General features: G+C 37.6%; 1 protein-coding gene across 1 annotated transcript in view; it reads right to left on the bottom strand.

The window, feature by feature from the left end:
- The window catches only part of LOC117178714 (inactive dipeptidyl peptidase 10), a 1065008-nt gene that overhangs the window by 110432 nt on the left and 926920 nt on the right, over positions 1-27656 (bottom strand). The window contains exons 12-14 of the mRNA XM_033370143.1: positions 22922-23064; positions 3515-3709; positions 3275-3435 (exon numbers count right to left, since the gene is read on the bottom strand). Of these exons, the coding sequence (XP_033226034.1) occupies positions 3275-3435; positions 3515-3709; positions 22922-23064 (499 nt within the window). The remainder of the gene's footprint in view (positions 1-3274; positions 3436-3514; positions 3710-22921; positions 23065-27656) is intronic.

Here is a 27656-nt window from a genome sequence, read left to right as displayed (position 1 = left end):
GCACCAGCTGACAAAAACATCATATCCAAGGAGAATGAAAAGAAAGAGAGGTATCGAGACCTTATAAGGGAGTTGCAACGATTGTACCCGGAATATTCTGTTTAACTGATCGTCCTTATTATCGGCGCTCTTGGAGGTGCTAAGCTTTCACTTGCTAATGGCCTATCTTTATGGCAAGTTGATGCATTTGTCTTTTGTTCTTATGACCAACCGTTGGTTTTGTTTTACGGTTCGCATCGGCCAAAGCTCTCGCAGCACATACACACAATAATTGATAGCCCAGAGGTCGGATTCTCCGGAAAAATGTCCACGAAGCTCGTCATCCATTTCAGCCAGATCTTTAGGCTTGAGAGAATCCTTGGTGTTGATGTTTCTCTGGGTCGTAAAGCATCGCTCTTCATCTATTGGATGCCTGCCCGCGGTTGGTCTTAGTGTCGCCTCTCTTTCTTTGTTGCCGGCTTGTTCTAGCTGTGGTAGAGTAGGCGTTCCGCTTACATAGCCCCTTTTACGGAGTAGTTCAGCATGGTTTCGCAGACGCTGCTGCGAAAAGTGCGATAGCTCCGTGTGTTTCTCGCACCACAGAGCATGCAGCCGTGCCATGTAACCCCGCTCACGGGTCACACTCGCATCGTAGCAGTCTATCAAGTCGTGATTCAGTTGCTCCGTCCACCCAAAGGTCACGAGATCCCGCCGATCCATCGCATTGAATCCATTTTCATTGGCTCCCCCAGCTCTAGGTTGGTCGGCATTGTTGGCCGACCCATTGTCGGGAGCCATTCGCGTTCTGTTGTTTTGAACCGCACTTACTACAACTATGTTTGGTGTTGTCATTGCTGTTCCCACGAGAAGCTAGGGTAAGGGGTTCGTCCATCCTTGTAGAGACCCGCATGCTTGGATACGGCTGCTTACGGCTGCTTACGGCTGCTATGTAAGCGGAACGCCTAATCTACCACAGCTAGAACAAGCCGGCAACAGAGAAAGATAGGCGACACTAAGACCAACCTCGGGCAGGCATCCAATAGATGAAGAGCGGTGCTTTGCGACCCGAAGAAACATCAACACCAAGGTTTCTCTCAAGCCTAAAGATCTGGCTGAAATGGATGACGAGCTTCGTGGACATTTTTACAGAGAATCCGACCTCTGGGCTATCAATTATTGTGTGTATAATGCAGCGAGAGTTTTGGCCGATGCGAACCGTAACACAAAACCAACAGCTGATTATAAGACCAAAAGACGAATGCATCAACTTGCCGTAAAGATAGGGTGGGCAAGACAGTACGCGTCGCTCAGTCAGTGTGTGATTGACTACATCACATCTGGCAGGAATTTTACCGCCAAGGTTCGAAAGTTCGCGCGCGAACTCCCTACCCGTTATCACACACTTAACAAGTCAAAGCTGCTGACCCTCAGACAGGATATTTTTGAGAGAATACGGATAGTATCTGACGCTAAGATAAGTCTAGAGCGAAGGGAGAGGTGGGTCAGAGAAAATTAACAGTTTCTCTCTGACCCATCTCGACTCTTCCAGTACCCTCCAGTTACTGTCGAACACCCACCCAAACTAGAGGAGGTCGAAGTATTTTGGATAGAAGGCTACGAAGTTCTGCATAGACTGGACGAAGACTCAGAAAATATAAAGAGCTTCAAGGAGTTATGTGTTGCCCTCGTAACACCTAATAAAGAATGCCCACCCATCACAAAAGAGGAGGTGAAAAAAGTATAAAGAGGGATGAAGAACTATTCCGCACCGGGACCAGATTGTATCAGTACCTTCTGGTGGAAGAAGTTTTCTTCAGACCATCAGCATTTTGCCCGTATTTTCACCTCATATTTGAAGTCGGAAGAACCGATTCCAGAGTGGTTGGTGGAAGGGCGCACAATACTTCTCCCGAAAATAGGCAACTTAACTGACCTTAAGAATTACAGGCCAATAACTTGTCGGAACACGCTTTATAAGGTATTCACAGCTATTCTAAATGATAGGATTGTTCGGGCAATTGAACCTGTGTGGCAAGAAATGTATGAACAACGAGGCTCAAAGAAAGGCGCAGCCGGATGTCGGGAGAACCTGCTCATCGATAGATGTGTCTGCAAAGATGCAGCATTCTACCAGCGTGACCTATCGATGGCCTGGATTGATTATCGGAAAGCTTTCGATTCGACATCCTATAGACTTATCATCTGTCTTTTGGAAATCTTAAAGGTTCATCTGCAAATAGTTGGGTGCATTGAGAGATGGATGCCGCTTAGGAAAACCAGATTTACTATCTCATCTGGAAAAAATCGTGTGACAACTAACAAGGTCACCTTTCAGAGAGGTGTCTTTCTGGGCGATACCATGAGCCAACTCCTCTTTTGCCTTACATTATTGCCACTATCTCTAGCACTACGCCATTCCGACGGGTACTTGTGCAGAAAACCTGCAGATCGAAAGTACAAGGTCACTCACGTATTTTACATGGACGATCTTAACTTCTATGCTAAAAACAGAGAGCAACTGCATCTAGCTCTGGGGATTGTCGAACGATATACTAAGGAAATTGGAATGAAATTTGGGTTAGACAAATGCGCCAAGGTTTATTTGAAGCGAGGAAAACTTAATGGAATCCCTGAAGATCCTAAGCTTGTTGATAGAAGCGCCATACGACACCTTTGCGCTGGAGAGACTAATGCATACCTGGGCGTGCCACAGAGCCGCATTCAGGATGTGACATCTATAAGGCATTCTCTCCGAAGCAGATACAAACGTCTCCTCCGACAGATTTGGTCTTCCGAACTGTCGGCGAGGAACGAAGTATCTGCAACGAACATGCTTGCCATCCCGGTACTACTCTATTCATTTGGAGTAGTTCCATGGACGAAGATCGAGCTCAGATCTCTTGATATCGGGGCATGAAAAGTTTTGCAGTAAATCTAATCTAGCCACGTTTACATAGTTTTTAGATCTCGGTGCATGTCATTGTTTCCAACGTTCTGGAAATATCGTTCTCGGGTGTTCGGCGTGCGATATCCCATAGTAAATGACGCGGATCACTTTACCCAAAAAAGTAAGCGACGCCCACTCTGTCATCCGACATTCTCCTTAATCGGCCGCAGAAAGAATACGGTCAGTATGCAAAATCGTCTTTTACGTTCGATCTATGGGAATCGAGAGGAGACTTCTACAAAACCCTGGCGAGAAAAACTTTTCGCTGTGTTCACAACAGTTACACAATTTTATTTTTGGATGACACTTATTACATGCGTATTTATATAAAAGTAGATTTTAACTTACTATACAACTCCCAGTTTACAATTGGAGCTACACTAATTCCACAGTTAAAGACATCTTGATCCGGGTAGGCTAAAGCATGTGCAGCTACGAAACCGCCATAACTCCATCCCCAAATGGCAACGCGCCGCTTGTCTACGAAGTGCAATGAGTCTCGGAGATACCTGCCGTCAAAGATTTGGAAGAAGATGATAGGTTTAAATTATACATGTATTTATATAGGTAATTAGTAAATTAAATTACTCTGTAACTTCCAGCTGATCGGCGACTTCTACTGTTCCCAGTCGGTGGTAAACTTCGTGCATCAATTCGTAACCTTGACCACCGCTACCTCGGCCATCGATTTCGACGACTATCATATTTCTTTCACTTGCCAAAACAGTTCCCCAATCAATTTTGAACATGTCACTTACTGACTGCGACCCAGGTGCGCCATTCCTATTTTTTGAAACCAATAGTAATAATTAAATGCATTATTAAAACATTTTTTTTAGCTTCTATATTAAATCTCATATAAAAACGAAATCTGCATGTGAATGGCTTCCCTGTCATCCTAATGTTCTCAGTAATGGTTTTCAATGTTGAATTTTTATGTAGCATAATTAAAATGCAAATACGCTGTTTCCCAACAAGAGAATTCCACACAAGATCCCAACGGGATCTTTTAGGTTAATTTTGCCATCTCTAGAATGCATGATAATCTCCGCATTTCCTACTGTGGGAATTATAAAAGATATATTGTCCCAGTCACGGCGATTTATTAGACTCAAAAAACGGGATACAAGTTTCCGGCCGCTCGGTATATATTTTTTTCTGATTTTTGGCAAATGTCATCTAAATATTATCTTGTTGTGCGGACGAGAGCCGGATTTTCAAAAAATGTTTATATTTTGTTTGGTAATCAAAAATGAAAGCATAAAAGCAGTGAACCAGAGGAGGCATATATCTCGTGCCGAGTCCAATCAGTCGGAACGAATAATACTTACATTTGTATCAGGATGCAGGCCGGTTACAAAAACTAAATCTATGAAAGCATGTCCTGATTAAATTTGAATTGGAAGAATTAGTTTAAAAGTGAAAAGAAAGTACAGGAAGTGAAAAGAAGGAACAGCGTAAAGGAAGGATTACGAAGAAATAAGGAAGGATTTTAAGTTGATGTGTAAGAAGCAAGAAAAAGAAGAGGAGAAAGACCTGGAAGAGGAGTTGAGGAATCTTAAGATAGAAGGGGACGTGCGGAAGATAATTAAGAGGGTTAGGAAACGTACGATAGAGATAAGTGAGCAAATAGGGAGGGTGGAATGGAGGGAATTTTTTAAAGATTCATTTTAGGGATGAGAAACATCGAAGAGAGATGAGGGGATTGGACGAAAGAGGGACCTAGATGGAGAGATGCTTAAAGACCTGGAGAGTACAGGAGGTAAAAGAGTCTGTGTACAGACTGATGATGATGACTGAGACAGATGACTTTTCAAGGAGAATGAAATTGTTCGATGCACTAGAGATGAGCCTTTCATTTTATGGAATGGAGGTGTGGATGTGGTAGATAAGCTTCGAAGTAAATAAAATGCAGTCATGATATATTGTCAGTAGAGAGAAAGAAAGAACGAGTTTAGGGATTATAGCGGGGAGTCGAGCGTGTAATCCTACTTACATCCTATGCCCTACCCTCATACTTCAGACACACCTTCTACATAAACTACGTAACATCTTCTCATCACCTGTCACCGCACATGTTCTCACTGCCGCCACCAACATGCAAGTCCATATTAAGTATAGAATTTTCCCTAAAATAAGCATGCAAAGGGTAAGGAAATGTAGGTCTGGAGACTCTAGATTGAGCTATGAACAAATATGCACATAAGCTATAACAATTTATTTAGGTGAAAGAAAACTCAGGTCTATATAAACATGGAATATAAGAAAATTGTAGTGAGTAAGAGGAACTATCAAATTGAAACAGACCCTTCAGAGATGTTCTGAATCCAGATTGGAATCGTTAGTACATACCGATGTATTTTGTGCAGGTTGACTTTTCGGAGTCATTAGGTACCATTTCTCAGAACTGTGAAGTCTAGCATGGCTAATTACAGAGAGGAAAATACTGAAGGATAACTTTCGCCCTTGGTTAATTATAACAAAATGACTCCTAGTGTATTTATTACTGTTTCTGAAGAAATGATAATTACTTGGAGACAGGATAGGTCTCTTCATTAGATGTTGATCGTCAAAAGAAGCTCGAAAAGCCTTATCTTGTCATGTTTATCTATTTCAGATAATTGCCGTGCTAAAAGTGTGTCAAAACATGGAATCAATCAGGAATCAGAAACAGAAAGTGTTGAGGAGGTTAATAAATACAAGCGAGCAAGCTTTAAGGCGTTTTTTCGAAATTTTAGTTACAAAATTTTGAACTAAAACCAATCTTTTTGCTTTTGCCGCTTTTATTAAAAGCTATTCGCATCCCATTATTTATAATCATTCAGGAGAAACCATATGTCGTTCTGGTCAAAAGCTTAATAATTAGAAAAAATATCATACGCAATTTCATGAAAGCTAATTCTTTTTCACTTTAAAATTACATAATTAATTAGAATTGTCCTTTCAGGTACAAAAAGCTGAAAAATGTAAAATAAGATTCGTAATAAGTGCCATGTTGGGTCCGCCATTTTTAATTTTTAAAACCTTAAAGATTCGCAAAATTTTATTATTGGTAAGATTCGTAATCAGCATCCTGAAAACTCTCTGAGTACAGAGTTTCGCAAACGCTCATACATTTTTGTGACTATCAGACACTCGTACACTGTTTGTAGATTGAAGGCAGCATTTGACACAGTTCAGAGGAGAGTATAATGGGTAGCTATGGAAGAGAGAGGAGTAAACGCAGGTCTTACAGAGAGGATAAAAACAATATTTGTGGATACTTGTAGCGCATTTGTTTATCCTGCACTGGTGTAGAGTAAGAGCACTCCGATTGCTCCGTCTTACTTCTTCTTATTTATTTCTTCTCACTCCGACCTACGTCGGTGCAGATAGCAGTGCACCAGTGTAGGATAACCGAATACGCTATTGGATAAAGGTGAAGGTAGCAGATAAAAAATGTCAGGAATTCTGGACAGGAAGGAGGCTCAGGTAAGGGTGTCCATTCGGGCAGTATACGATTCGCTCCCGAGCTTCACAGGTAGGCTCTGGCTGAGAGGGGCAAACGTCCAGCCAAGTATAGTGACGCTAGGCCATCATATCGAGTTATGTATCACTACTTCGAAATCTACAACGAAATTAGTTGGTTCTAAAACTGAACCTCTGTCAGTGCCCATTTTGCAAAGAGCAGAAAAACATTGTTGATACGTGGAAGTTTTTTTTATTTTTCAACAAACAGTAAACAAGTGCAACATAATGTCCATTTAAAAAGTCATGCAGTGTGAAAAGTTTAGTGAAAAATTTAATAGAATAATTAAATGTACCATTAATGCACAAATACTTTAAAAGGATAAATAATTTAAAATTTTTCTCAGTTGTAATATTTACAAAATTTTCAGTCTCATTATTTAACGTTACAAAATCCTCACCGAATGTAGTTTGAAAATCCAAATTGCTAATTACGTGTTACGTCTGCTTCAAATATTTAGGAAGGCTTGGAATTAATTTAGGTGTAGCTCTATAAACAGCTAATTTAATAGTTTTTACATCATCTACTTGTAATTGTTTAGGATTTTCATCTACACTGTCAAACACATTTTTTGAATAATAGGTTAATGTACTACAGTGTATCTTAAAAATGTAGAACGCGGAAAATGAAAAGGGCGGGGAGAGAAGGGCTGTACTTTGCTGGACTGACTGTCGAAGTCCGTGCAGTAAAAGGGGACGTTCGCTCCCCTCAGCCGGTGGCTACCTGTAAAGGCCAGGAGCGAAATGTCAATCAACCGTCCGTTGTGCCCACTTTTATTTAGTATAATTTTTGCATATTTAGAGGGTAAGTTGAAGAGGAAAGGGAAAGGGGGTACAATATTAGAAACAAGCAAAGTGTATTCACTAGCATATGCAGATGATATATTGCTAGTAGCCGATGATAAAAAAGGTATTAATCTGTTGATGAAAGTCCTCAAAGACTATGTGAAAGACAAATGTTTAACCTAGTGCTACCTAGGGTGTGTTTTCGAAACAAGAGGAGGAAGCGAGCTGCAAGTGAGAATAGATTAGAATGCACGAGTTAAGTAATGGGAGAAGAAGGTCCAGGGACGACTGAAAGATAAAAACACGAGAATAGGTCGAGAAAAAATTGTGGTCAGACTTCGAAGAGAAACTGAGAAGGGGAGCGGCAAGAAAAATTACACAAGCGTGTACCTGGAAATAGAGGAAGAGATGAAAAAAGGCAAGGGGAGGAGAGATGAAACAAGATTCCAGATTCGAGGTACAACAGCTAGTATAGATTGGTTAACAGGCAGGGGGAACTAGAGTACCTGAAGCAGATTAAGAAGGAGAGCAAATGGAATAAAGTAGTGAGATTCAGACTGGGAGAAGGTGTGATAGCATGTAGGTATTGGATATTTGAATAAGAGAATGTGTGTAGAGTATGTAGGCATGAGCAGAAAACATAGCTGCATGTGCTAGATAGGTGTACAGATGAAGAAGAGGAGGGCAGTACAGAAAAGATAATTAAATCGATTCTAAATAAAACTGGCCACGGGGGGGGGGGAATATATGAAGAAACTGGAAGATCTAAGAGAGAGAGAGAGAGCTAGTACAACAGGGTAGGGAAAGAAGGCCTAAAAAAAGGATAAGTTTAAAAATCCATGTTTTAATGCACTAAACCTTCGCGTGACAAAATAATTCTTTAACTTTCGAATTCTACGGGAAAAAACTACATAAGAAAGTGTCAATGATAGTTTCGATATCGCTGCGGAAAGTAGTGAAAGATTTGGGGATTGTAATTTTTAAAGCTCATCTGATATTGATGCAAGCAGTTAGCGTTCGCGTATCTTTATTACAGATGGATCTGAAGGTCGCATCTATTTGCTGAGCATCGAAATTTCTCTCTTAGCTGTATGTTCGGTAGGGTTGTTTTCATTGAAATCAAAATTAAAATGTATAGTTGTTGGAAATTCTTATAGTTTTTATTTTCAATATTTTAAATAACGTTTGAGTGTACACCTATATGCAGGAGTAATTCCAACGTTATTTGCTTCATCTACACATGCTCAAAGTATTGGCACACGACACATCCCGCACCGCTGCTGGCATGATTATAGTTATTAGTAAATATCTTTCCTTTATTCTCTTTCTTACTACTTTAGATATTTCTGCTCAGTATCAGTCCCACTGAGATAGCTACGCATTGCAGTCTTTTCGAAGAAAAATGTAAGATTGCAGAGTGTAAAAACGGCCAGAAGATGGTCGAAGATCCGCTAAATATTAAAAAAACTAGTGATATTGAACTTTTTCTGTATTAAACCTGGAACAGCAAATCTAAAAGAAAGTTGAATAAGTTTCGTTGAGACATAAATAAAAGGCCGCTCTTTTGAATTGCCTTTTCCAGTGAATATTCATGATGAAAAGATTGACCAAAGATAAAGCTAGAGACGATCAGCAGTTCAACGACCGACCATATAATCGAACACACACCCTAGGTAGCAAAATCCATCCACCACTTCCGTCACGACACTTTTCATCTTCCATTCGTACTCTAATCTGCCCCTTTGACTCCTGAAGCTCATCAATTTTGGTCTTGCTCACATTCACTGTTAAACATTTGTCTCTCACATAGTCTTCGAAGACTTTCATAAACAGATTAATACCTTTTGTATCATTGGCTACTAGCAATATATCATCTGCATATGCTAGTGAATACACTTTGCTTGTTTCTAATGTTGTACCCCCTTTCCTTTTCCTCTTCAACTTAACATCTAAATATGCCAGAATAATACTTAATAAAAGTGGGCACAACGGACGGGTGATTGACATTTCGCTCCCAACCTTCACAGGTAGCCACCGGCTGAGGGGAGCGAACGTCCACTTATACTGCACCGACTTAGACAGTCAGTCCAGCAAAGTACAGCCCTTCTCTCCCCGCCCTTTTCATTTTCCGCATTCTTCATTTTTAAGATACACTGTAGTGCATTAACTAGCCGTTAAAAACATCCATCCACCCACCCTGTATTTCTAAGACCGATCGCTCTTATCGCCTTACTTGTCTCGCATCGCCTCGCCTGGCACACATGTACCTACTTTCTCGCTTTGCCTCACATTGCCAAGCTTTACCTCCGCAGCAAATATTTAATACTCATCTGTTATTTGGAATGTTTATATTTTGTTTATAAATAGTTTCTCTCCTATTTACAATAGTTCCTTCCCCACTCCTGTCCAGCTTTCTATCTCTTCTTCTTCATATTACGCAACCACCCATTCACCTATGATACTGCACTTTTCATAAATTATGGCACTAAAAATAATTGGCAAAACCTTATTGTAGGTTTTGGAGAATATTCTAAATATTGAGATATTAAATTCTGAAATATTTAATAATTAAATATTAATTTTAAATTAAAAGAACCTTTGCCGGCAACTAAAAATTACACAGCCACACAAACAAACAAAATTTTGCGGATCTGGTAACAAGACACACGTATTCCAAATGATTTTGGGGCGCTGAATTTAAATTCGGTATCAAAAATCGCCCATCACGTCATGGTTAAGCCATAACCTCAAAAAATGACGAAAAATCATGCACTGAGTTAAATAAATTTCAAAATAATGCCAGTGATGCAAATTTTCACTTCAAAAACATATCGACAACTGTGAAGGATCAACCCTTGCCTGATACCAACTTATTTAACATAACTTTACCCAACAGAACCTGACCTCACCTAACCTGAATTAACAGAAATTTATTCAACTAAACGTAAAGCTCTGGAAGCATATTTTTCCAGTAGCAAATGTGTGCTACATCGAATGGGTCAACTCGAGCCTAACCTAGAAATAAATCTAACCTAGCCTAACCTAACCTAATCTAACGAAACACAATTAAATTGATTGTGTTGTCCCGTTGTGTTTGCGGTACCGTTTTGTTCAGCTTCGGCTTAATCTACATAGAGGTTTAACCTATCCTAACCTAACAAAACCTGACCTAACCTAACCGATTACGCTGGCAACCCTGTTCTTGCGTACTTTCATATTTTGACATTAATAGCAGTAAATGTCTGGAGTTTCGTAATCGCTTGTTGCTAGCATTATTCGCTTGTGCCTATAACCAGGGCACCTCCACGTGGTGACGGTAGGCAACGGATCCACATTGGCTGAGTCCCTGGGTAAACAGCACCAAGAAACAAAATGGGTTCCTCACGTCATTTGCAATTCCTGCAGACTTATGTTGTATCATCTAAAAAATTCAAACAACGAAAAGCACCGCAAGTATTCTACACCAACCACATGGAAAAAACCCGTTATTGCGAAGGACTGCTACTTTTGCATGAATTCCATCAAAGGGTTCAACGCCAAAAATAAAAATAACATTTCGTACCTTTATGTGTGCACAGTCACAAGAGCAATTAAAATCAATAAAAATGCACGACAGACTGATTTAAGCGCTTTAGAAGATGATAGAATGGAAGTTGAAAGTCAACGTCATGGAGACGGTAGTGAAACCAGTGATCAAACAGAAAATAGTTCTGATGATTCCGATGAAAATGACGGAAAAGATGACGAATATGGCGTGCATAAAATGAAATTGAAGGTTCCAATAACTAAATGATTTTATTAGAGATCTTGGATTACCGAAAGACGGCGCTGAATTTGCCGCTTCATTTCTAAAAAGAAGAAATCTTCTAGAGCCAAACATAAAAGTTTTATTCTATCGCGATAGGGACAAAGAATTCAGAAAGTTTTTCGTTAAAGACGAAGAGACGTCTTTAGTGTACTGTACTGACGTTAACGGACTAATGAACCACTTGAAGAAAAATGTGTACAGAGACGAAGAATGGCGACTTTTCATTGATTCGTCAAAACGCAGCATTAAGGCTGTTTTACTGCATAACACGAATACTTACGCTCCTATCCCTATAGCTCACTCAACGGTCATCAAAGAAGAATATAACAATGTTAAAATACTTTTTGAAAAAGTTAATTACACGAATCATAAATGGCAAATATGTGGTGATCTCAAAATCATAACAATAATATTAGGCCAACAATCGGATTTCACGAGAGAGCCATGCTTTATATGCCTGTGGAATAACAGAGATCGAACCAATCATTACAGCAAAAAACATTGGCCTTCAATAGATTCATTCAAACCTGGTTCTCATAATATCATCAACCAAAGCCTCGTTGATCCAGAAAAAATTTTACTACTACCCCTCCACATAAAGCTTGGGCTCATGAAACAATATGTCAGGGCGTTAGACAAAAATGGACAATGCTATAAGACATATCCCTTAAATTCCCTAATGTTTCAGACGCTAAATTGAAAGAAGGAGTCTTTGATGGACCACAGATTCGAATATTGGCAAGAGATACTCATTTCGTGAGCGATATGACGAAAATTGAAATGGACGCTTGAGAAAGTTTTAAAGCAGTAAACGCAAATTTCCTCGGTAACAAAAAAAGTCCAGACTACGAGAATATTGTTCCGAAAATGATAAGAAACTACAAAAAGTTAGGCTGCTTGATGAATTTAAAAATTCACTTTCTAGATACCCATCTGGATAAGTTTCCAGAAAATGTTGGTGATTTCAGCGAAGAACAAGGGGAACGTTTTCATCAAGACATAAAAGTGACGGAGCAACGATATCAGGGTAGATGGGACGAGGTCATGATGGCTAATTTTTGCTGGATGTTGGAAAGGGAAACGAATGTAGGTCTTAAATGTAAGCGTAACCCTTTGCATCGTTCCTTCGAAGAAAAAAGGACACGTTATAGCAGGCAGAAAATAGACTGAAGTTGGTCTATAAATCAATTTAATTACGATAAAAAGCAAGATAAAATGTAAACACGAAAGATAGTATAAATATATCCCTTAAGTCTAAGAAAAGCAGAGAGAAAAAATTTTTGAATGAAACTCTTGTTCATTTGCATGTTTGAGTTGCAGTTCTACATTTTAATTGATACAGACATTATCAGGTTAATTGAAATGGGGTCAATTCTACTTGTAGTTCTAAGTTTCTTCAAATGGGCAATGTGCGTCTAAATTTTTAACCACCTGTAGTACAGTGAAATGAATTTTATTGTGTTACAACGGGAACACTTAAGTTAAGTTGTGTTGCGTTAAGCAAAATTTCGTTAAGTTCTGTTAAGTTAGATTCATTTGTAGGTTAAGATCGAGTTAACCTATTAAATATAGCACACATTTAAGACTGAGAATCGTACGCTTACATAGCTACACGTGTGGTTGAATTTCATTCGGCTAGGTTAGGTTAGGTCAGGTTTATTAGGTTAGGATAGGTTAAACCTCTATGTAGGTTAAGCCGAAGCTGAATGAAATGGTACCGCAAACCCAACGGGACAACACAATGAGTTTAATTGTGTTACGTGAAATTAAGTTAGGTTTGGTTAGGTTAGGTCATGTTTTTTTAGGTTAGGATGGGTTTGACCTCTTTTCAGGTTAAGCCCAAGCTGATTCAAACGGTACAGCAAACACAACGGGACAACACAATCAGTTTAATTGTGTTTCGTGAGGTTAGGTTAGGTTAGGCTAGGTTAGATTTATTTCTAGGTTAGGCTCGAGTAGAACCATTCGATGTAGCACACATTTGCTACTGGGAAAATATGCTTCCAGAGCTTTACGTGTAGTTGAATAAATTTCTGTTCATTCAGGTTAGGTGAGGTCAGGTTCTGTTGGGTAAAGTTATGTTAAATAAGTTGATATCAGGCAAGGGTTGATCCTTCACAGTTGTCGACATGTTTTCGAAGTGAAAATTTGCATCACTGGTATTATTTTGAAATTTATTTGCCTCAGTGCATGATTTTTCGTCATTTTTTGAGGTTATGGCTCAACCATGACGTGATGGGTGATTTTTGATACCTAATTTGAATTCAGCGTCCTAAAATCCATAGGAATACGTGTGTCTTGTTACTAGATCCGCACACTTTTTTTTGTTTGTGTGGCTGTGTAATTTTGGTTGCCGGCAAAGAGTCTTTCAATTTAAAATTAATATTTAAGTATTTAATATTTCAGCATTTAATATCTCAATATTTAGAATATTCTCCAAGACCCACAATAAGGTTTTGCTATTTATTTTTATTGCCATATTTGATGAAAAGTGCACTATCATAGGTGAATGGGTGGTTGCGTAATATGAAGAAGAAGAGATGGGAAGCCGGACAGGAGTGGGGAAGGAAATATTGTAAATAGGCAAGAAACTATTTATAAATAAAATATAAACATTCCAAATAGCAGATGAGTATTAAATATTTTCTACGGAGGTAAAGTTTGGTAATGTGAGTCAAAGCGAGAAAGTAGGAACATGTGTGCCAGGCGAGGCGATGCGAGGCAGTTACGGCGATAAGAGCGATCAGCCTTAGAAATACAGGGTGGATGGATGGAAGTTTTTAACGGCTACACTTAAAACAATTCTGTACCAAATAAAAGTGTATAATATTCAACTTTTGAGGGTCAGCAGGCTGAAAAATAAATGTTTGACTCTTTATCCATTTATGCTCTAATTGATTCGATTGTTGAGCTTATTTTACTTAGTGTAGTCTATTTTCAAGCTGATCCGCGCTCAATAATCCACATTGCCTTGAGTCCACTTTTCTCATTAGATTACTTTTTCTTCGCATGGTAATTTCAAGATAATACTACGATAAATATGGCAGTCTCATCCACCAGGCGTGATCATTCCCTCGGGCTTTAGGATGGGACTCTACTTTCCATAACATAATTTTAACACTCGTGATCTGCTATCGTTTATTTTGATTTGACGTTTCATCTAAATAAAGCACTATTACATTACATCGGTAGCCATTAAGGTAGGGCGAAACAATTGGGCTCATCGATTAAATATTTTTAAATTCAATGAATGAAAATAAATGAACGTATTTTTGCTGATCTTGTTTAAAAATAGTTCAAGTTTGAGGGCTCGTAAAAAATAAAATAAAATTTTGCTTAAAAACTTTAAAATATGTAAGTACTTTCTTAGAAAATTTTCAGTAATATTGAAATTAAAATTAATGATGAAGAACAGGAATGGTAAATAATGAAACCTTAATAATTGGTGATCAGCTGATTCATTTTGTAGGTCAATACTGCAAGATTGCAAAAAAACAGGTCGGCGATTCCAGCCGATGTACCGACCGACATTGTTTCGTACAAATTTGATTCATTCAAACATACTTTTCATTGGTACAGAAACTTTCTATGAATTAATTTCAGCTCTTCTTAATGCATTGAAAATTTGTGCATATAGTTATAAACAGATTAAGGAACACAAGTATTTTTTAGAAGAGCGTGCACCCCTCGCCCCTTCATAATGTCTTTTTATAGGTTTTTCTGCATATTTTCATCATTACTGTAACATCAAACAGACTTGTCAAAGGCTTAAATCAATTAACAATAATTTAAACTATCCATATAAACAAATTAGACAGTGCACCATCTTCAACCCCTAAAAACTACACCCTATACGGAAAACACCAGGGTGAGGCTAGCGGAACGTTTCTCTGGCCCCGACATTATCCAAAATTAACTTTACATGGGTGTATTTTCATCCTAATTTTTCCAAATATGTGCAACAAACTTCAAACCCTAAAAACAACCCCCTTTCAGGCAAACGTCATATTGGATCCAGCTAAACGTTTCGCTAGTCCCGAAATTATCCGAAATCAAATTTATATAGCTGCATTATTTTCGTCTTAATTTTTTCAAATTTGTGCAACCAATTTCAACCCCTAAAAAAGACTGCCTGTACAAAAAACACCATGGCGGGGCCAGAGAAACGTTTCGCTGGCCCCGACATTATCCAAAATTAACTTTAGCTTGGTGTATTATTTTCGTTTCAATTTGTTCAAATTTGTGCAACCAACTTCAACCCTTAAAAAACACCCCCTGTTAGGCAAAAACCATATCGGATCCAGCGAAACGTACCGCTGGTCCCGACATTATCCTAAATATACTTTAAATGGGTGCATTGTTTTCGTCTCAATTTGTTCAAGTTTGTGCAAGCACCTTCAACCCCTGAAAACTGTTGCCTGTACGAAAAATATTATGGCGGGGACAGCAAAAGATTTCTTTGGCTCCGCAATGGTGTTTACCCCACAGGGGTAGTTTTTGGGGGTTGAAGTTTGTTGAACAAATTTGGACAAATTAAGACGAATATAACACACCCATCTAAAGTTAATTTGGGATAATGTCGGGCCAGCGAAACGTTTCGCTGGTCCCGCCATGGTGTTTTTTGTATAGAGGGCAGTTTTTAGGGGTTGAAGTTGGTTGCACAAATTCGAACAATTTGAGACGAAAATAATGCACCTAAATATAGTTGATTTTCGATAATGCCGGAACCAGCGGTAAGTTTCGCTGGATCCGATATGACGTTTGCTCGACAGCGGGTAGTTTTTAGGGGTTGAATTTTGTTGCACAAATTTGAACAAATGAAGCCGAAAATAAAACACCCATTTAAAGTTCATTTTAGATAACTTCGAAGACAACGAAACGTTTCGCTGGCCCCGCCAGTGTTTTTCTGAGAAATCAGGTACTTCCGGTGATGCATAAATCCTAATTTTGGTTGTTACCTTTCAAGAGACTTCAGTCTCCTGAAAGGTAAAAGCAGCCAACGCATACTGTTTAGAATAAAGTTGTTCTCAAAGTCAGATATCATTCTTCCAATAAATGGATATTATTGTATATAAAATTCTTACTATAAAATCGCCCATAAAATATTGATTACGTATTTTTTCCTATTTTTAATTTAATATTGAAATGGGAATTTTTTATCACAATATCGATTGAAAGGCTCCTTGGACGTCAAAGGGGTCGGATTGTTCTCCAATCACAGCTCACGTATCATTGATTCTCAAATATCTTTTTCCGTGCCGAGGTTTTGTTTTGGTTATCTGCACATCGAAAATAGAATTTGCAAAATATTCTTTAAAAAAAATTTCAAAGGAGGATTTCGTAAAAACCAATAGAGAAAATCTACCGAAAATAAATATATTTATGACATGTATAAAGAATTCATTGAAAATGTACTTAAATATAGTCATGTTCACTAAACAATTCGTAAATATGTACGACTTTGAAATGTGTTAATAATTTCAATTACTGTTATCCTTCAACATACTACTGACTTTTAAAGCAAATATTACAACAGCATAACTTTTTTTGTCACATAATCCTTAACAAATATAGCACCTTAGCACCCACGATTCAAATTCAAATTATGTACTAAAAAATTATTTGATCTAAAATCGCGAAACAACCCTATTTTTCTGCGTATGTTATATCGGTTTCAATTCTTTTTGCGAATCGCTGCTTTCGAGGTAAAGTGAGATCCCTAGAGACCTTTCATGGTCATCTAGCGCTGACCATGTCTTCGATGCAACGCTTTCGCAGTAGATGTGCAAATCCTTTCCGTAAGAAGAAACATGTCAGAGGAATTTCTCTGAGGCTTTTAACGGAAAATCACAATTAGTGTTACCTGATTTGCCGATAGGCAGTAAAATATGTGGTGCTTGTAGAAAATGATATAGAACTTTCGATTTACAGCCATTTAGAGTCATAGAAAAGCCTGGTATTAATGTAGAAGAAGAGATAAACGAAGACACAGATGTTTGCTTGCCAATGAGAAATGAGAATGAAGGATGGAATGACGAAAATCACTTAGCGGGTCTCGAAGTCCTGAATCAAATAAAAAAAAGTAGAGCAGAAGAGCACTACATATTCAGAAAATATTTGTCTACTCACCCACGCGCCTAAGTCTTGGAGTCGTAGACAAAACATGCGCATAGAACATGTGCATCTGAACGTGAAGCCAGAAAAGCGAAAGAGTTAGTTGTCAAAATTGGAGTTCTGACTTTTCCAGAAGCCAAGCGAGGACCAAAATTGGCAGAAAAAACAAGTGACGCCAAACACTGTTTTTTAACTGGAGCAAGTGGAACTCACAATGTTTGTTTCTGCGTTTATAATGAGAATGTAAAGTTAATTTTGAATGCGATTGATATTAAACACTTAACTGAGGGAACTAACAGACAACTGTCAGATTTTCATGACTGCCTTGAAGAAATCATGTGCAGCGAACTCACTGACGCTTGTCATCTTAACTAATGCGAATCTTGTCCTGATATCGAAAACATTAAAAAGTAACTGACTGATCAGTTTGGCAGCAAACTAATTGAAGCACTGTTAAGACCGAAATAGCAGACACTGATGCTTTCGTAGAAGCACTCTTTACTAAGCTTAAAAACATCAAACCCCACGCATTTTATGCGAAACAACAAGGTTTGTTTCTCAACCACCTTAAAGCTATTGTAAAAGAAAGAGAGTACTTAATGCACTGCATCTGTGTACACATTTCAAAAGCTTATCAACGAGTACCTCAAGAAAAGTTGAGCGTTGTTACCAAAAATGATTATGTGACAGACGGAGATGCGCAGAAATGTTAAAAATAAATATGCCTTTATAAATCTTTTAAATGACCAAAAAGATTTTGAAATTTCTGTATAAATACATTTCCAGGCAACTGCCCATGGAAAAGGTCCAGCTGACGGGATTGGTAGAAATTCGAAAAGACTTGCGGCAAAAGCTAGCTTGCAGCAATCAGCATGGAATCCAATACTATCTGCGACGGAGTTATTCGAATGAGCTAAGAATCATTTAAATGAAACAGTAATTATTTTTAGTTTGAAAGAAGATCACGCAGGTATGTCCAAAAACTGGAAACTAAATTTACTAAAGAAATTACAATTCCCGGCGCTCTAAAATACTACGCATTTATTCCAAATGAAAATGGACGATTGTAACTAGAAAAAACTTAATTTGCAACAGAATATGATCTGTTTCCGAAGACAGTCAAAAAGCTTCAAGTTCCGAGAAGCAACCAATGCGCGAAAAAAGGCGAACTAAATAAACTATTTATGAATTTTGTGCAGCTTCGCTGGAGAATCGTGCATTCGACCAAGTCCCCGGTAGAACTGGCCAACCTGTCCGAGCGCGCGACGATGCAAATTTCACCCCCTGCAGTTCGAGGAGGAATGGTTCAGGAATAATGCCCCAAGTAGGATACAGGAGCATACGTAAAATCGACGCTGCGCTTGGCAAGGAGCACGCCTACTTGTATTGTTAGAAGGTTGGTGAAGAGAACGCGTTCAGGGATTATAACAGGAAGTCAGGCGTGTGAGTATGAAAAGAAGTTTTTAAAAAGAGAGGGGAAGAAAGCTGGCTAGGAAAAGTTGGCAAAAGCAGAACAAGAAAGGAGATGAAAAGTTGGAGGTTGGAAGATATAGGTATATTACAAGGAATGTGCTGCAGAGGTATGAACTGAGAAGGATCCTTAAGAAAGGGAGAAAGGTGTATGGCGTGGTCAAGAAGAACGGTAAAGAGACAGAGGAGGCTGATGGGGAGGAGAGAATAAAAGGCTCGAGGTTCAATTGGGTCTACGGGTGGAGTATTTCAAAGCAGTAAGCGCTGTTTTCATGTGCGAAAGGAAAAAAGGGTCGTCAGCACCCCATAGCGAAGATGATATGTGATTGCATGGACCCTTTTAATAGGTTCTGGCTTCCTTGGAAGACGAGAATGTGGGAATTGAGCTAGAATTGCAATGGTGAAACACTGGTTAGCGGATTGCGAGTAGACGAGAAAGGGTGATAAAGGGTGAAACGTGTGATTGCATCAAATCGAAGATAGGTATCAAATATTAGTCGCGGAGGCATAGTTTCTTAATACGAGCTAAGTGAAAGAAAGGGGCCGGTCTATTATGCGTAGTGTTTATCTTTGAAACAAAATACTAATAATAGTTAGAAATGCGTCTTTACAATGCCAATTCGTAATACACCCTTATATTAATTGATTTTAAATTTTAAATACAACCCTCGTACTCACGCAATGGAAGAATATATTATAAGGTATATAAATATATTAGTTTGCGTAAAAGTTTCATCGCATATAAGCATGTACATATGTGTGTATATATATTTAAAATTATGCAGCATTCAATAATATACTTTAACTTATGTGAATTATAATTTAGGTTTAACCCACTTTGACACTTTTGAAAAATAGATTTTTTTACATCTTTCAAAAGTATATATATATCTAAAAATATCATACTATAATTTTGTGAAGATCCGAGCAGTGTAACTATATCAAGAATTATTAAAACCGATTTACGATGACTTAACGAAAACGGAGCTGCTCGAACGGTGCTTGGGTGGTCATACACAAAATAACAATGAAAGTTTTAACCAGTGTATATGGAATATGGCGCCCAAGCAAATGTTTAATGGCAAAAAAATTGTCAAAATCGCAGGAAAACTTTGACTTGCATTTACAATGAAGCAGCGCAATAAGTAACGCATTAAAGATGCGAACCGCCGCAGCTCACAATCTTCCAAAGAGGCCAGAACGAAACCAAAACACGCAAAATTAGAAGAAATTGAAGTTCAGGAACAAGCAGAAGGCGGTATATACGGTACAGGCATCGCCGATTAAATTCATTTAAGATTTTTTCATGATTTTTCAAAAAAAAATTAAACGCGTTTTTCTCAAAACAACGTTTTTTAGAACGGGCGGCACGATTACTGTAAAAAGAAAAGACAGATTCTTGTAAAAATTGAACCATATATTCTAAATACAAAAAGACGGAAAATGGACAACGGGCGAGTTATAATTTTGAGGTTTTACTATTTCTTTTCACTAAAATCTGTGCAAAAAAAGCGTTTGTTTAAATTTTTTCTATTTTGACCGCCATTGTGTTATTTATTGATAAAAATCAAATCCATAGTTCATCTTTCAGCTACTGACATACTGAAACTAAAACACTTTGATTTTTTTGTTTCAGATAAGCCGTTGTTGAAATACTATGCCTCATGTTTAGCTTCATAAAAAGCATGGCCTAATGTTCAGCTACAGTTTTAGCGTATCAAAACTGAAAAAAAAACTATACAAAAAATTTTTTTTTACATTTTTAGAGTTTCATTTTTAAATCATTTACCTTTTACACCAATATATTTCATATGATTCTTTGAAAAAATTCGCAAAGGTAGGCTTGTTTTAGCGTCCAAAGTGGGTTGTACCCTTAATTATTCTTGTTTAATATATATTTTTCTATTATCCTTTTTCCACTTAAAAAAAATTTCTGCAATATTGGGTCCGCCCGATTTCCATATAAATTCCATTTGAAGACTGCAGGATGATAATGATAAAATTCTGCAGTCTAACCCTCGAGCTAGGATGCAGTTTTTGGCAAGATTCTATCTCTTTTTGTCTTTTCTTACGATGAACCCATCGGACGTTTTTCAAAGGGCCCTACTAAGAAAGTTAAGGCTTTTATGTTTGCATAAGAACAAATATAGACAAAAAGTAATCATGTGCAACCAGATTAAGCAGCAGAACAAAAAGAAGTAACATACAAAAAATTGTACAAGCGAAAAAATTATTTAAGGTTGTCAAGACAGTCACGCCTCCAGAATAAATGCTCTTATTTGTAGATTCTGTCGGACATACAATGCAACTTTGCGCAGCTCGTGTGGACAATTAGAGTTTAAAAGACTCAGACAATCCTGGCTGTTGACTATCGTGGTTGCTGGGTGACCTAAGATTGATATTCTTGAATCCGAATAGGCAGGACAAACAGCCAGCAAATGATAAAAGTCCTCTGATACTGACAGGTTGCATATAGGGCATAGTCTAGCAGAGTCATAATTAAATTTATATTCTCCAAAACGTATACAACCCCTGATAGAGCCCAGAAGTCTAAGTTGAACAATAATAGAAGTTATATAAAAAGGTAATCTAAGGTGAAGATATGATTGCAAGTCCAGAGAGAGGTTCTCCGAGTTACATGGTGTAAACATATTTTTGACCTGGAGAACCCAGTTATACTTCGGGTTTCAATCAGGTTTTAAGGACATTGCCGTCAATTTAAGAAAACATCTTTTAGGATAGAGAGAGTCAGGAAATCAAGGTTCAGTCTGAAGGAAATTCCTAAAGTTCAGCCGTCCTCGAAAAAGACCAATATTTTTGTTTCGGGCGATTGGGCTAAGCTGTGGAGATGGAAAGCTAAAAGTCAAAAGATGACCACGAACGAGAATGAAGAGATTATCAAGAGCATACCGTCATCGAACATGGCGTCGACAGGATGACTTACGGGCTTCTCGAAGAAGAGGATAAACCTTGGGAGGCGATAACTATTAGGGCAGCTGCCCGGAAGAAGAAGACGAATGCCCAGAAGGACATCCGAACTAAATATATGTCTGGTAACCATGGCGTTACAGTCAAGGCAAATAGAAACCAACAGGCGGGAAAAGCAACAGGGGCTGTATACTGGACATCGCTAGGCTGGACGCTGTCCTTTCTGCAAAATTGGAGCTGGCTTTTCGAATCATGTTTTGGTGGGTAAAATGCGAAGTGACTAAACACTGCACCTAATCTTTATGCTATCGGCGCTTCTACGAGACCTGCTTGAACTAAAAAGAGGAACCCAGTAGTTGCTACCAAAATAACTACGCCCACGTCATCCACGGTCAGGAAATCCATAGCACGGTGTCTGAGGGGTTTGCCAAAGCACGGCGTAGTGCGCTTATAGGCTGCGGCTCTTTAATAACGCGAGCGTGATTTTTTCGTGGTCACTCTCTGGCATGAAAAAGAAGACATGTATATAGTGGGTAACATTACAGCTATCTGACACACCCTTCGACTAAATACATATCAACCTTATTGAGTGAGAAAACACACAAATGACCCCTTTAACCATATATATCTCCACATTTATTGCCATCATCATCAACACAGCTAAGACAACTTTTACTGCTATTAGTGAGAGCCCTATCACCATCAACGATACAATAACCTACGTAACCACCTTCTCTTAAGCCAAAATAATTGTGTAAATGGCTCTGCTAACCAAGTTGTTTTGCATGAAAGATTTAAAGTCTTATAATTTTTCCACCAACTTACCGATCAGCGTTAAGGTAGAAATGTACATTGCTAGCCTAGTTACCAACGGCCAGTGGAGTAGAAATCTGCATCGTTAACATTTGCCATGAAACTGAACAAAAACTGCTTCGACAGCTAAGGTGCCATCGAACTGTGATATGTATAATCATTTTCTCGTTTTGCATTTAATTTGAATCGCTCAATTTTTTTTTTAACATGGTTGGCGTGACTCCTGTTTGTCTGCAAAGTTTAGAACGAATTTTTAGGAATAATTCTGCTTTTATTTTAAAAAATAACTGTTTACAGCAGGGTGGTCCTAAAGTAGATTGTGGGTCTACAGACGATTCCAGTGCTTCTAGCATTGCGGAAAAGGGTGCGATAAGGCGTCAGATGTGATCTACTCGTAACTTCTATTATGTTTATAGGTTTATGTTTAATACGTTTATTATTTTATTCATTATTATTGTACTGTATTTATTCTCATGTCACTTGAAATTCTCTCACTGAAGTCATGACATATCGAATTAAAGGTTTAAAAGCAGATACATCTATGTGTTCATACTACCATATTTACGTACACTTGAACAACCATTGGGTACCGAGTAATTTCTTCGTCCCTCAGTCCTGGTGGCAGATGAAGCCTCACCTGAGCATCATATCCGCCACTTATTTGAACGGGGAATGTTTTCATTTGTGGAAGAGCTACTTCAGCTACTCTTTCCTGTAAACAAATTAAGGTAGTGGTTACATATACTCCAGGCGGTAGGTAGTTTTACCTTGCATTAAGTTCAGAAAAGTTAGTGGCTTTTTTCGTTCATTTTCGTGTTCTACACAACTTACGACATTTTAAAAACAAATATTTTTTTGGAAATAACGTTTTTTTGGTGCATCGGAAACCAACAAAGTCAGGTTTAGAATTGTAGATAAATAAATTCTCTATAAATTCCATCAAAAATATTTTTCTGTAAAATAAATAGATTCAGAGTGAAGCCCGGGTGAAGCAAGGTGTATTTCCTAGAATCACCTATACTTTTTTTTAGATATATGGTTATTATTTTCAATATTTATCACAGAAATAATTCATTCAGGAAATAAAATATATGTGCAAAAAATAATCGTTCATACTCGTTTTTACACAACTATTGAGATAGAGTGAACAATGCGTTTTTTTTGTATTGTTGTGTCTCCTGTAGGAATAGTCCACATCTTTAGCCCATCTCTGATCTTTTCCAAATGTATCTCCTCGCTCGTTTCGATCCTTCTCAAGTTATTTTCAGGTTACTTCAGGTAATTCAGGTTATTTCTCAAGTTATTTCACACACAATTCCATTGCAGATAATACAAATGTTGGAGCATTTCAACCCTGCTTTTGTGCAGCTGCATGCCATTTCGCATCCTTTCTTACATTGGCAGAAGAGGAATTTTAGAAGAAATTCTGAAGCAGGATTCTTGGTTGTTCTGCCTGGAGTGAGTCCAGCTTCAGTTCTCTTACATCCCCAGTCTTCAAGATTCTTCATGACTCTCTACCAAGTTCGGACTTGATTGTAAGTGCAGAGAAAATGCTGCCGTGCTGCTTCTGCGGTATGTGGAAGTGAAGCAAGATTCATGTTACTCTTCGTCGCTGATCTTGTGAAATTTTGATAACGGAGAGAATCCAAAGAAATATATGTTTCAGATTCTCCATATAGGACAATCAAGAATTTTTCTCCAGCTCCAGATATGTCCTTAGGACATATCTGAATGATCTTTATATAAAGCTACCAAAAGAACTAAGAGGTCGATGTTTTCTCCCATGAAGACAACAGAATCATATGCTGATGAAATTTTCAAGGCAAGTTTCCTTCCTGAAAAAAGTGGTTCTGCACTTTTCGCGTTTTTATTCGTTGAATCAGTTGCATACTTGTCGAAAACATGAATGTCATTCGCTCCGTAGTGTTTTTCCACGTATTGCACATAACTCCTGCAAATAGCCGCAAAATACTTGTGACCAAAATTTCTCAGAGCCTCTGATGGTGAAAAAACCTTGTTTTCTAAATTGCTTGTATGTATGAGGATCCATCTTCTCTTCCAAATTAAGTATACCCTGCAAATACAGATGACCAGTCTTTGCATAATGGAAGTGTCCACTCTCAAGAAAAAATGGACTAATCTTTTGTGTAGTTTCAATATGTAGTTTTCAGTTACCATATCGTTCTGCTTCGATGAACTGCTTTATCAGAATTACCATTTTGAATTACTGCAACCACAGTTTTGCAGTAGGTCCTTTTTTCGAAACTATCAAGTTCCTGATTGAACTTTTGAGCAACAGTTTTGAAGAAATCTCTATGTTTTATTTTGAGGATTTCTAATCTATCAAAATCACTCAATAATATATCCATCTCAGCACGATCCTTTACACTGAATTGAATTGATTGCATTATAATATCTGATAATGCCAGGTGGCACACCTTATGAGCCCTAACTGCGTGAGAATATACATGGCTTTCTAGCATTTTCTCCATAGGATTTTCTGCGTTAATAGTAATAAAAGCATCCTTTAGTTCACTTCCATTTGTTATGAAACAATTACCCCTCAAATAAGACAACAAGAAGTGAAATCTTCCAAGTCTTATTTATCTTAACATTGCTGAAATTATATTGAACACAGGCGGCGATGATATCTCGAGCTTTCAGATAAAGCGGCAAATCAAACGTCACAAAGCAAGTATTCTGATTCAAAGCTTTTCATTTTTCTGATGCAGAAATCAAAGCAGATTGGATGGTATCATAGTCCGTAAGTAGAGCATTAATAGATGGAAGGCATAATACCTGTGATATGGTGTAAGCCAACTCAGCCATCACGTATTCCATGAAACCATACCACCCAGGTATAGAGGGAACCTTTTCCCATTTTCCGTAGAAACAAACAAGATCTCAAGATGAAGGAAATATTTCGGTGGAAACAGGGTTGATCTCTCCCAAGTCTTTAATTTTCATTGATTTCAATTTGAAATCTTATTTTCTCTGGTAAATTTTCAGAGAAACTGATAAATACCTTCCTTTAAATGAAATGTTCTCAATCTGTCTAAAGTGTTAGTATTTCAATCAACATAGTCGAATATCATTTGTATAAAAGCATCCAAGTGAATTTCAATTCCAGGACGTACGATAGCTGAGAATTAAAATATGTAACATATAATGTAAAATATTAAATCCATGTAAAATAATGTGAAATTAAGAAAAGAAACGAATATTTTTCAGTTAAAAAATTTAAAAATATAAAATGAGCAGGAAATCCACAGAAAATATTAACGCAAAGTAAAAGAACGCTAAAATTATCGAATGTAGTGTTGCAGACTCGTAATCAAAATGTGTACGGCGGAGATCGCAGCCTGCTCGTACCATCACCTATTCTCCCAAATCTGGATCAAATAATACGATTTCGCCATTTAGTGCATATAATTATACAAAAATTAATGAAAAAACACGATAAAATGAGATTTTCCAAACTTACCAAAACATGAACATCGTCCGTAAGGTGAGTTTTTCAGGGCACAGAGTCGAATTATACATGTTTTATCAATCTGAAAATACAAATTTTGTATTAAGTGCATATAAATATATGAAAAAATAATAAAAAAGACGCTAAAATTATATTTTCTAAACTTACCATAACACTAACGTCGCACAGTGTTCTGAAACACCCAAAAAGTTGGCCAAAAGTATAAAATGTTCATAAATTCGGCCAAGTTTCGTTACTCCCGGATTTCTAGGGTCACTGATTGCGAATCCGATGTCAAAAATTTGAAAAACAAAATAGCGATTCCAATATAGCGGGAAAGTATGTTAAATAAATTTGGGATTTTTTTGAAAATTTGATACCAGGGGGTTTTGAAGGTCGCTGCTTACGAATACGATTTCCAAAATTCTGAAAACGAAATCGCGGATCCAATATGGCGTACAAATATGTTAAATAAAGTTTTGGTTTTTTCTTTGTTGAAAATTTGGTATCAGGAGGTTTTCAAGATCGCTGATTATGACCCTGATGTCAAAAACTCAAACAACAAAATGGCAGATCCATTATGGCGGACTTGTATGCTGAATAACGTTTTTAAATTATCATAATATTGGATTCGTCGTTTATCTGAGTTTTTGACATCAGGTTCATAATCAGTGACCATGAAAACCCCCTAATACTAATTTTTAAAAATCTAGAATTTATTTAGCATACTCGTCCACCATATTAGATCAGCCATTTTGTTTTCGGAATTTTTGAAATTGAATTCGTAATCAGCGAAACCAAAAACGAGTAGGGTAGCTCTCGCGACCACACATACATATGCATTACGACTAGAATTGCCGAAGTAACACCTGTGGTGTTGATTTTTCTAATTGTTTCACCTTTACTGACATACTGATATTTGAAACTACCCGGAGTCTTGCGAAAACATAACTTTTGACATGATTTTTTGACTATTGCTTTAAAATTGTAGATGTTGACAAGGAGGCCTTACAGGTGACTCGCCATGTATTTAATGCACAATTTAGAAACAGAAAGAAATACAAACTTATTATACAAACCTCCAGGAACACCTTCCGTTTGGAAACAGTTTAAATTAGCCTTTCAATTTTTTTTAATCCACTTTTCATGGAGCGTATATTTTAAAGCTACGCGTGGTCCGCACGGTGGATCTTTGAGGGCATACAGTCGATTTTTAATTGTTGTAAGGACTTCAAAATACAATTTTTGTATTTACTACATATAAACGTACGAAAAATATAAAAAAACACGATAAAATGGGATTTCCTGAACTTGCCAAACTACTAACGTCGTCCGTAATGGTAAAAATATATAAAACCAGAAACCCCTCCCTAAAAAACCTTCTTGATGGTAGGAACTGAACTGTAAAGGGATGCTTAAATTGATTCCTGTGTTTCTGAGGAAGAAAAATGTCAAATCAAGCTTGTGCCTTAAGCGACCCACCTGTGTGACCGCGTTAGTGTTTCGCGAAGATTTGAATAAACCCTTATTTGCTGATGTATATCTGCTAAGTTAGACAAAATTGTATGATCTGCCCATCTGAGTATGATAAAAAACGTCGTATTCTTGCGGGCTCTGTGAAAAGACGATGTTTGAAGAACATCGCACGAACTTCTATAAGGGTTGTGCTGCTCGAATTATTTGCTCTCATATAATTTTTTAAAACTTTTTAACCAAGTTCCTTATAAAATTGATATGATTATATAATAAATAAATATTTATTTTTGAAAGAAAAGTGGATTTTGCATTCACTTATTCTAAGCAAGAATCACAAAAAATTACCATATTTTCAA

This window comes from Belonocnema kinseyi, chromosome 8 (assembly GCF_010883055.1).
Source record: "Belonocnema kinseyi isolate 2016_QV_RU_SX_M_011 chromosome 8, B_treatae_v1, whole genome shotgun sequence".
In the NCBI taxonomy this organism is placed as follows: Eukaryota; Metazoa; Arthropoda; class Insecta; order Hymenoptera; family Cynipidae; genus Belonocnema; species Belonocnema kinseyi.
Note: the sequence above shows the minus strand (reverse complement) of the source record. Positions and strands in the feature narration are given on the sequence as shown.